At 46.6% G+C, this 11,517-nt stretch overlaps 1 protein-coding gene across 1 annotated transcript; it reads right to left on the reverse strand.

Moving 5' to 3' along the window:
- Positions 1 to 10,498: 10,498 nt before the first annotated feature.
- On the reverse strand, positions 10,499 to 11,517 carry rep15 (RAB15 effector protein). Its single transcript, XM_018763291.2, has one exon. The coding sequence runs from the start codon at positions 11,515 to 11,517 to the stop codon at positions 10,777 to 10,779; it is 741 nt and encodes a 246-aa protein (XP_018618807.1). The 3' UTR covers positions 10,499 to 10,776.

Raw genomic sequence — 11,517 nt, forward strand, 5'->3', positions numbered from 1 at the left:
GTAACACAGATGAATAACTTTTCCCTTATGAGATATTTGCACTTTGAAGCACTAACTCTGACCTTTTTCAGGCTGCTATTAAAGATATGAAGTTGAAGATGAACCAGCTACTGTTCAAGAGGTTTAGGCTTCCCGTGTGTACCGGAGCCTTGGTGTGTTGATGTTGCCAGGCAACCTGACCTCAGAGATTCCACTCAGGTATAATTACACAAAGGTTGGCTTTGTTGCTCACAAGGAACAGGAAACTGCCAGGAGTTAAAAGGTTCAGAACCTTTCAGTCTTTGGTTGTTAACAGTCTACTCGGCCTAGTGTTCTGATTCTGGTGATTGAGAGAAAAAGCATAACGGATACCTTTGAGCGCAGAGGTCCTTAGATGGAGTACTGGCCTGTCTGCTCATTGTGTCTTTTCTGTAGAATGGCATGTTTTATGTGTAAAGAGTAGAAATGATGTAGTCAAAATTGTGAAAAATAGCCTTGAAACGTCTGCGAACTTTTTGAGCAAGGTGTGTATCCTGGATTGTTTGTGAAAATTGCCCAGCTGTCGCAAGTTTCTTTGGAGAAAAGCACCACTTTATGTGAATAAGTAACAATGCTAATGATACAGGGCTTAATATGGGCCAGCAGTCTTTCCATATTTTAACACGCTGAGTCAAGATTGCCTAGAGTGGTATTTCCAGCTTGTCTGTCTTCTGCTTTCGTGAGGAGGCATCGTTAATACAACTTAAATGTATTTGCCAAAATCAAGGGGCCTGTGTTCGCCGCGCAGATTGCTGACTGATCGTGAAATATTCCGTGATCTGTGGCTGTGGTTCCCCAAACGCTCTTCTAGGATTTCTACTTGTTCCCCAATCCATTTACCTCAAATATCATATAAACAAGTAGATCTGTTGACTTTTTGATTAGGTTTTCCATTTAACAGGTGTTGAATTTCAAACATGTGAATTTGTAAATATTGGTTTATTGTAAAACGATAACTGAGCGTGTTATGTCCAGGCTGAGCCGAATGGAAGCACAAAGGTTGTGTTTGTACTAATTAGGCTGATTCTGGTGGGCAGTTGCACAAATGATCTAATGCTTGTTAGGCAGCTCCCAGGGTCCTCTGCTTGGCAATGGTGACTCCGTGTAGAGCCAAGGCAGGGAGCTGGGCCCCGTGGGAGCAGGGCTTAACGCGGGGCTCAGGGTATTAAGCGTGCTTTAAGGTACAGTGCTGACAAGGCAGGAAATCTCTTGCTGGGTGTTACTGGAGCTGACGCTCAGAGGATTGCCAGCAAAAATTCACAAGTCTGAAAGGCTCTTGTGGAAGCAAGTTCATTTTCCATTTTCTTTTGACGTGTCATGAGCAAACACATTGCTGTTGTATGTGCTGGCACTTTTGTAGGTGGGTACTGGAATATGTGTGCCAGGAAAATGGTGATGTCAAGCTGTGCTCTTGTGTTTGTGTCTGAGGCCTCTTTGAATGAACTTTTATTTACTCTGAGTTGTGTTTTTGCTTTGGAAAATGCATAAATCTGAATGATGTTAAAGAGGCATCCTGACACTGTTCACATCATACTGGAAATGATAGTTAACAGGAGATGCGCATATTTGTGGAAAGCATTGTGCATTTATGCTCTTGCTAAAATGCTGAATGGCAGGGGAGCTGGACCCCTAAATCCTCTCTAATAGAACAGCAGCTGTACGCAAGCGATCTCTCTTTTCGACTCCAGGTAAAAAGTTTTTCAGGAGCATGGCTGTTTGTGCTAGTTTCAGTCACCCGTGCTACGTTCTGTTGGTCTTGGTGGTTTACGGCCTGTGTTTACCAGCGCTGGAAGGAGCTGAGAGACCAGCGTTGGTTGGTAACTGTTGCCAACCGAGCTGCCAGTCCTCTGTAATAATACTGCAGGGACCTGATTTTTCTCCCTGGATGGAGCCCAGACTCCTACGCAGGTCATTACTCCATCTCCCAGGTAGAAATGAGTTGGTGTTTGACTCCTAAGAAACTCCCCCCCACCTGACAATGCTGTAGAAGCGATTTTGGTCGTCGGGGTGGGCTCCTTTGTGTTTCTGTTCTCGTTAACACTGCCTCTAATGTAATGCTGTAAATATTCAATATACAACACAAGTGCTGTCGAGAATTAAAGTCAGATGCCTGACCTTTTATTTATGGATTGTATGCTTAAAGCCAGGATTGGCTCTCTTACCTCATGGTCTCTCTAGACTCTACTCATCTGTATCTCTTGCCAGGTCTGATGTCTGATTTTCCATTAGTGGAAACACCACCGTCTCAGCTTTACCCATATAGACTTGTTGGTTGGACTCATATTTTGTTGTAACTGATCTTTGGTATCTGTTAATCATTTGGACATAGCACTCATAAGTGCATTGTTCATATATCGACAAGCATGTGTGTCTGAAACACGGTTTGCCCGTTTCCCTTTGCTTTTACTTTTTAAATAAGGTCCAGCCAGCCCCCACCTCCACCGCCCATGTTTAATAGCCTAAGAACTTATGTAACAGCAATTTCCTTTTTCATGCTGCTGCTTTGCCATTGGAGATGCAGGAAATCCAAAATGTCTCTGAAGTATTAATTAAGGGGCAGTGTCAGCAGTCCATATCTCGTGTCACTGAGTCCCACCACCCTGTGGAAAAAACTCTTCAGCCGCTTGTATCCGTGATCTCGTTCTTTCGGTCATTACCCAAAGTTCATGACCACTGGTGAGGGTAGGGACGTAGACTGACCGATAAATAGAGAGCTTTGCCTTATGGCTCAGTTCCCCCTTCACCACTGCGGTCCGGTACAGCGGCCGCATTACTGTTACTGCTGCTTCTAGTCTGCAGCCGATCTCATGCTCCCTTGTCCCCTCACTCATGAGCAAGACCCCAAGATACTTAAAGTCCTCCACCTGGGGCAAATTCTCTTCCCTTACTTGAAGGGGGCACGCCATCCTTTTCCGCGAGAGAACCACGGACTCAAACTCGGAGGCGTCGATCCTCATATCGACCGCTTCACGCTCGGCTGCAAACTCTTCCAGTGCACGTTGGAGGCATCCGCGTGACGGTGCCGAAAGGACGACATCCGCAGAAAGCAGATGCGTCACGTTCCGGCCCCCACGCAGAATGCCCCCCTGACTTCGGCTGCGCCTTGATATCCTGTCCATGAAAAGCACAAACAGGAGGGGAGACGAGGCACAACCTTGGCGGAGTCCAACACCCACATGGAACGGGCTTGACTTCATATGAAGTTTACGGGCACGGCTCTGGCTCCGTGCGTAGAGACCGAATGGCCCGCATCAGTGGCCCCGGCACCCCACGCTCCCTAAGCACCTCCCACAGAATTTCTCGGGGAACCTGGACATAGACCTTCTCTAATGGGTGAAAATGTTTTTATGAAAGGTTTCTCTCACCAGTCACCTAGAGTGCAGGTCTTATCTTCATCATTTATTGATCTCTCCCTTGGGTGTCTTCATGAATTTATGCATTAAAATACGGATTAAGCAAGCGCTGTCAGGTCTGAGAGCCTCGAGGTGCATGTTTGTTCAGCACCTTTATCCTGCACCGGGAATAAAAGAACACACTTTCTTCCTTACTGTTCTTCCACTACCAGAAATTCCCGTGGCAGAATTTCTGATAAATTTACGTTGAGAGAAGACCCGGAATCCTTTTTCCTCTTGGAATCCCTGGCGGAGGATGTGCGATTGTTGTATTTCCTACAATGGCCATTGAATCATTATTTCATGTCGAGGGTTATTTGTTTTATTTGGGATTTTTAAATCAAACACTAGATGATGTACTTGCTTCATTTTCACGTGCGCGGTTGATATCGTTCGCAAGAGCTGCCGAGGATGTTCACGCAGCATAGTTTAAATGACATTACTTGGGCTTTTAAATGAATAAAAGAGGAGAATATTTAAATTTAATCTGCGATTGCTGCATTTTCTTTGTGCAGATGACTCAACTGGGGGGCTTTTACTTTTAAGTGGCGGCGCCACTCATATACCTGAAACTGCGTAGCGTGGAAATGTAAGTTGGCAGCTGCTATTTCAACTCCAAACTGGTTTTGATGACTCCCAGATCGCGCGGCGGCGGCCGCCTGTTGCTTCTCCTTTCTGCCGTTCGCACCTGGCACGTTCTTTTTTTTTGCTTTTATTTTGGCCAGCTGGACTCCATTAGATATTAGCCCTCGCTGCTGTTCTCTGGCTGAGTAAGTAACCCCCAGACAATGCGAATGTAGTAATTGATGTACATAAGAACAAATTCTGAAAATACGTGCAGTTACTTCCTACGCTTAAATCTGCTTAGGCCGAGCTGGGGCGCAGCCGCTAGGTTACGCACTGAGCTGCGCATCGCTGGTCTCGTGATACATTAATTAAATGCTCATCGGTCTAAACACACCCTCCACGTGACCCAAATAAATGGCAGGAAGGGAGCGGCGCGTGCCGTTTCTGCGCTGCGGCTTCTGTAATCCGTCCGGGACGCGGTCGGGGCCCGTGTCCGACGGCGGTCGACAGTTTCACCCACGGTCCTCCGAGCTGGTCGTTACTCGCACGCCCTGCTATATCGGGGCTTTTGGCAACAGTGCCGCTTCCTGCCAGATTGTCCCTCCTTCCCTCGGGATGACCGTGACGCCGAAATAACCTCGCGTCTCCTCCCCGCTTCAGCCGCTCCCGTCCTTATCGGTCAGCCAGCTTGACCTAACAAAACCTCTGCTTTCTTCCCTCACCCTTGGAACCATGAATGCATTCATGACGGCCTGGCGCACGCAGCGAGAGTGAGCCCCGTCCCGGGGATCCGTTTCCGTGTTCGAGAGAGTGTAACGCTAGCCTGGCTAATGTGCGGCCTTCCCGCCCTTTAATCCGCTGCCGCGGAAACCTGAGCTCACCGGTGTCACGCCGGGGTGCGGGAGCGTAGCGGCCCGACCCCATCCCCCATCCCTTCATCACCGAAATGCCCGGCTGCTCGCTGGAATAAGCCACCCTATTTACCTGAATGCTCTAATTGCAGTGCAAAGAATTTTCTCCAAGTTAACCGTTGCTGACATTTAGCGTTTCAAGTTCAGAGCTAATTATCAGTTTTGTTTTTTTTTTTTTTTTTTTTTTTCCCCTCCCCTCTTTTTTTCTTTTTTTTTTTAAAACCGACAGTTGGAATCCAGTAGCGCAGGATGAAGGATAGCTGTCTCTCCACAACAGCTGGCCTGCCCCCTTGGTGGACGGGATCGACTGGCTTTGAGCTGTCAGCAATCCGTCGCACGTACGGCCTTTTAAAAGGCACTCTGGTATTTAGCCGTCGCACGTAGAAAGAATCCTCAAGTGCGGCAGTGGAAAACCTGACTGTCAGCCTGGCCTTTTTTTGTGACAAGGTCAACGAGCTGTTATCACTTAACGCAAAACTCGCTGCTTCTGGAATGTCTATCAGTAGATATGTTTTTTTGGCTCAAATTTACATTTATTCATTTAACTGACACTATTGTAAAGTAACTTACAATGTTAAGGCACTCACAATTATTGACTCATTTATACAGCTGGGTATTTTTACCGGAGCAATTTTAGGGTAAGTACTTTGCTCATAAGGGGGGCGCAGTGGTGCAGCAGGTTTGGCCGGGTCCCGCTCTCTGGTGGGATGGGGTTCGAGTCCTGCTTCGGGTGCCTTGTGATGGACTGGCGTCCCATCCTGGGTGTGTCCCCTCCCCCTCTGGCCTTGTACCCTGTGTTGCTGGGTTAGGCTCCGGTTTGCCACGACCCTGTTTGGGGCAAGCGGTTTCTGTGTGTGTGTGTGTGTGTGTGTGTGTGTGTGTGTGTGTGTGTGTGTGTGTGTGTACTTTGCCCAAGAGCGCTACAGCTGGAAGTGAGATTCGAACCTGCAACCTTTTGAGTCTAAAGGTAGCAGCTTGAACCACTACATTACATTGCCCCATTTATTGATCGATTGATTTATTTATTTAGCTGCCGCTTTGTTACCCTGCATACAAGGGTTTACCCGCCAGGGTAATTTTTTTTTTTTTTTTAAAAACTTTTCCATTGCAGTGAAATGCAATGACTGTACGCCCAGTTTTATGCTTTCTCTCCCACTTCAGCTGAATCCATTTCTGATGTACAGTAGGCCACCCAATAGTACCCGCTGGCTCCGTGTGGAAAGAAAGAACTTCGTTTACGGCCGGCGTTCTGCTCCGAGCCGCGGCGCCGAGGCCCGTGTGCTTTCAGACCCCAGAAATACCTCACCCTGCCGTCAGGTTACGCCTCGGGCAGGGAGCGGGGAGCGCCGAATATCACCTCGTGTATGCTTTGCCTAGTTAACTGTCTGGATCTCAAACCAATTGGTCTAAAAAGGCTGAATGAGCACTGAAGTTATTGCTGGAAAAATTGAGAAACGGTCACGGAGGCGAGGCTGCGTCGTAGGGGACCGGCACCCTAAGGGTTTTTCGCGTGTTTGCGGTTTAAACAAAAAGTCTGCGTGTCTCCTAGAGTCCGAGTGTGTATAGTTGGGACGGCAAGTAGCGCAGCGCTCGGGGAGCTGCCGCCTTTCGACCGTCGCATCACAGGTTTGAATCCCATCTCCTGCCGAAACCCTTGATCGAGGTACTTGCCCTAAATCGGTTCAGTAAAAAAAATGACCCGGCTGCATAAATGAGTAAAACACTAAGTCACTTTGGAGCAGGTGAGTCCAGACCCCTCTCCTCTGCAGGCCTGCGACACTCCTCGCTCCCACGCGTGCGTGGCCTTGCAGGACCGCAGCGCGCTGCCGCTCTCGCGCCCGCCTGCGGGTGGGCACGCGTGTGACCGTGTGTGTGTGACCAAGTGGGCAGTTCACACTTGTGCTTCATTTACAGCACTGCTGGGAAAAAAAAAAGGGTTTGTTTTGTGAAAATAAGCAGCTCGCTTACCCCAAGCACGCCTGTCGCTGACATTGAAATGTCATTTGTCTCGGCACCTTCAAGGGTTTTCTTAATTTCTTTTTTTTTTTTAAATTTTAAGCCTGATGCAATTTAAAACGGGTCCTGTCTACAGCTATAGGATGGGCTTGCATTGGATTTTCCAAAAAAGCCTCTTTGTCTGAAACAACCAGAGGAGTTTTAGCGCCTTTTGTAAATCACCTCTTAGTAGGTGTGATGCTTTAAATAGCATTGTATGTGTGGCCTTTTGTTGAGATGCACCTTAGGCTGAGCTCTACAGCCGCTGGTGGCGAGAGCTGTGGGTTTGGTCTCTTTTAAATAAACATCTGGTCACAAGGCAGCCTTTGTCATCATGAATCCTGAGAGCAGAGTGACTCCAACTGGAAGTGTCTGCAATTACAGGTCTTTTCCCCTGCTGGAACCATTCTATTCGCATTCGTTCATCTAGCAGACGCATCTCTCCAGAGTGATTTACAACGGTTTACCCATTTATACAGCTGGGTAATTTTACTGGAGCAATTTATGGTAAGTACCTTGCTCTAGGGTACCACAGCTGGAAGCGGGATTCAAAGCGGCAACCTTTAGGTCCAAAGGCAGCAGCTCGATCCGCTACCCTACCGGCTGCCCTGTATCATCCAGACCTAAAGGAACCCGTCTGCAGCTTCACTTTATTTATATTTTGCATTTTCTTAAGCTTCGCTTCCTAGTTATAAACAGCTGTCACAATGAATTCCAAGTATATGAAAAGTACTCAGGACTCAAAGGTTTGAATCCCATGTCATGCTGTAACAACCGTCGAGCAAGGTACTTACCATAGGTTTCTACATTAAAAAATTACCCAGCTATATAAAATGGTAAATCATGGTATGTAGCTCAACATTGTAAGTTGCCTTGGTGAGAACTGTGAGCTAAATGAATAAACGCTAATGTAGCGATTTGAGTACTCTGGTAATTTTGTAACTTAATATGTCCCAGACGGTGGGACATCGCAGGCACTCGATACACTCGCTTTTTTCCCTCTGGGATTATATTTGTGACTAGAACGCGGAGAACCGAGAGGCACGCTCTGCCCGTGGCCTTGTATCCATCTGACCTGTCGTGGAAGCCCCGGGTTGAACAACGAGTGTGTCTACTGCTCCTAGGGTGTGGTCATCCCCTTTGAGAAGAACCCGGTAAATTGCAGGATTCCGGGTTGTATTTACATGTGTTCATTTAGCTGATGCTTTTGTCTAAAGCAGCTTACAACATTAAGGTATTTACAGTTATTTTACTGGAGCAATTTAGGGTAAGTATCTTGCTGAATGGTACTACAGCTGAAGGTGGGAATCAAACCTGTGACCTTTAGGTCTAAAGGCAGCAGCTCCAACCACTACACTACCAGCTGTCCCAGTGATATGTATGGCAGCATAAGTGATGTGTCATGTGGCCTTTTGCCCGAAGCCACTTTTGTCCAGGTTCACGTCGTTCCCTTGCTGTCAGGCTCTTCTGGACCATGAGGAGAGCGAGCAGACTGGCCGAACTGTCGGGAAAGGGAAAGAGGGATCCTTCCATCGTACGCGAGCGTACATCCACGTCTCCTTGCGAACCCGATCGAGACTGTTAAGGCGGGAGAAATGATGCATTTCTATGATCGGAGCCCATGACGTGACCGCGGTCAGTTCTCCCCGTGTCTTTCACACTTGTACTTGCTGTGAGCAGTGAGGGCTGCCTGGGCTTGGCTACACACTCCAGATTCCCATTTTGCCATTGCATGCGGAGGAGAAAGGGGTTCGTGCCAACTGGACCACGCAGAGAGCAAGCGAATTCAGCCGCTCGTCACGTCAAAGAAACGTTGCCATGCCGATGGGACTCCCACGCGGCGTGAGAGGAGAGGCTGCTCAGCGTTCCTTCGGTATGAACGTGCCTGTGGTGAGTGTGTGTAGCCTGCGGAAGGAGTGTGTCTGTGCTTCACATTAACACATAACTGTTAACTTTTACTGGGTTTTCATTCAACAAAAATCCCTTTCTATAGAGTGTAACAGCGGTTAAACAGGTGCACTTTCTGAGTAATAGAACAGCCTCTGAGAAATGTTATTTTAACAATTTAATATTTTTATTGATATCAAAAGGAATACCTTAGTTCTGAATTCATTTTTCCAGGTTCTTAAACTTTGGACCCTCCATTTCATGTTCAATGCAGGGAGATCAAACATCTTGAGTTATCATTATAGTAATAAAGAAAAAAAAAAAAAAAAAGGCAATTGACCTGAACCAGCAACTATGGGAAAAAGGACCAGTAACCCCTGCACATCTTTACTGCTGATTACCGGTGTGTGTTGGAAAATATAGCAGGTGGCACGGAGGTTTGTACATAAATGAAAGGTCTGGTTCTATAGAGGAGGGTTAAAAAAAATTGAGGAAAACTAATGATAAATGACCCACTACTTACATCTGTGTTACACCCCCAAATAACAGCAAGGATTAGTCAGTATTTTTGATTTTTTTGAGCCAGACATTCCATGCTGGAGCGATGAGGTAACGTCATCGTATGACCACAAGAGGGCAGTACAGCCAAAGGTCAAATTAATTTTGTGCTACAGTAAAGTCAACATGGATGACTTAGATTTGAATGAAAACATCTCTGTAGGTTTTCAAACTTTTTTCGTAGCATTCAAGAACATTTTAGTGCAAATGAAATGAGTAATATAACAATTAGTGTCCCTTATTTGTCTAAAAAAAAGTTTCTGAATTGATCTTTAATCCAAGTACTGTATTACGTTTAAAACATTCTAACAATCATGTCCGTAGGTGATATTGATCTGATTAACGTAAAGGCAGTTTGCTGGTTGAGTGAGTAATAAATTTCATAGGTGATGCTGTGAGCTCCGCCTGAAACTGCTGCTGCCACCTTAGTGTTTATACATGAGTCTACAAAGTCCTTCCTGACACTAGACAAGCTGAAGGCCACCAGTGTTCTAACGGAATTAAAAAGAGAGAAGCTGGACTGCCACTGAATAGTGTGGTCTCCGCTCACTTCCTCTTTTGGTGGTTCTTGTATTTTTTTCTGCATTATAGTTTCTATTTCACCCTCTGACAAGATCCTTTGTCTAAAATACTGTTTCGTGGCTCTCCGGACACAGGTTCTTAACCGTTGCTAGGCCACGGACATAGCCATTATTTGGAAAGAATTTTGCGCTTACACTTAATTACCTTCACATAGGATTACATTAATAGGTTCTGACCCCTTACGACCCTGACCAGGAGAAGCGGTTAATGAACATGGGTAGATGGAATTACTTCATGGTAAGATCATAATTATTTTTAACTAGTTTATTTACAGTACTATCTTCAAGGCAAGCTTATGGTCTGTGGAGCCCTTGAAGCTGATGAACAGGCCCCCAGAGGCTCTACGGACCACAGTTCATCAACCCCCTTCTCTAGAAACTGCACTAGATATTTCCATATTAATTTTTTCAAAAGCACAGTAATAAATACCACAATAGTTTTCTTCCACTCTCATTTTGTGTTTCTGAGAAGAATCTAATCCTCCCCTTAAAACTGACATGACATTAAGAAGAGGTCTTTGCCTCAACTTGCTCTGTGGTGTGAGAACTAATAACTGACAGCACCACACCCTGTCTTCTTAATCGCTGGGCGTCACTGGGAATCTGGCAGAAACACGCATAACCTGCAGTGTCTGTGCGCCTGGGAATAGTTTCTTTGCAGCACCATGTCACATTTCACGATGTGGAGACATCGCTCTCCCCCCTACGACTGGCACTGTCAGTTGACACAAGGCATCTGTCAGTCTGTAAACAAAACAATTGAGGACAGTAGCGTTTGGCAGCAGCTGTGGGGCCGTGTCACCTAACAGCTGCTGTTTCAAAAGACTTCTGATCTAATCCATTAATATTTGATGTCTGCTTTACCTACTATGTGAACTTGACAAGCATCGTAAGAGCAGCATTCCGCCTCCTTCCAAGGATATTTGTCATCATCTCAGCAGGTGTGGCAAAAGAACTTGACCCATGGAAGAAATTTTCAATGAAAACCCGATCAATTTCAGCACATCTACCAAAAGCTGCATGAAAGTTATTGCTGATCACCCCATATATGTTGCCTGGGTCATCCTTTCGGCCAAAGAACAGGAAGAGGGCGTAGCAACTCTTTCCCACTGTGGAAGAGAACTCGATGATCCTCTTGACCTTGCTTCTGTGGGCCGACTCCGCCTTGGCTATCTTCATGGACTCGGTGTAGACCTCCCAGGGGTAGTCATCGTGGTCCTCGCCCTGCCGCTCTGGTAGGTACAGAACCTGAACAGCCACCTGAACCTTGACTTTGCTGTGTTCCTCGACTATGTCCCACACCCAGTCGACACCCAGAAGGATCTTCTGCTCCTTGGAGGTGGCGGTGCAGGTGAACACCTCGGCTGACCGCAGTTGCTCCATGTGGCTGATACAGCTCATCAGGAAGATCTCGCACAGAGTGACAGCACTAGGCTGGAGCTTCTGTTTAGGGTCCTGGAATGTCAGGTACTCCTGGGTCCTGAATGATGCTCTATGGACACTGTCGCTGAACAGCTGGATGACACCTGCATAGGAATCTTTAGGTTTTTTCAGGATGTCTTTGAATTGGCTTTTTTCACCTCCAGGTTTTGCCTCAGTTTGTCCCAT

This window comes from Scleropages formosus, chromosome 11 (genome assembly GCF_900964775.1).
Source record: "Scleropages formosus chromosome 11, fSclFor1.1, whole genome shotgun sequence".
NCBI lineage: Eukaryota > Metazoa > Chordata > Actinopteri > Osteoglossiformes > Osteoglossidae > Scleropages > Scleropages formosus.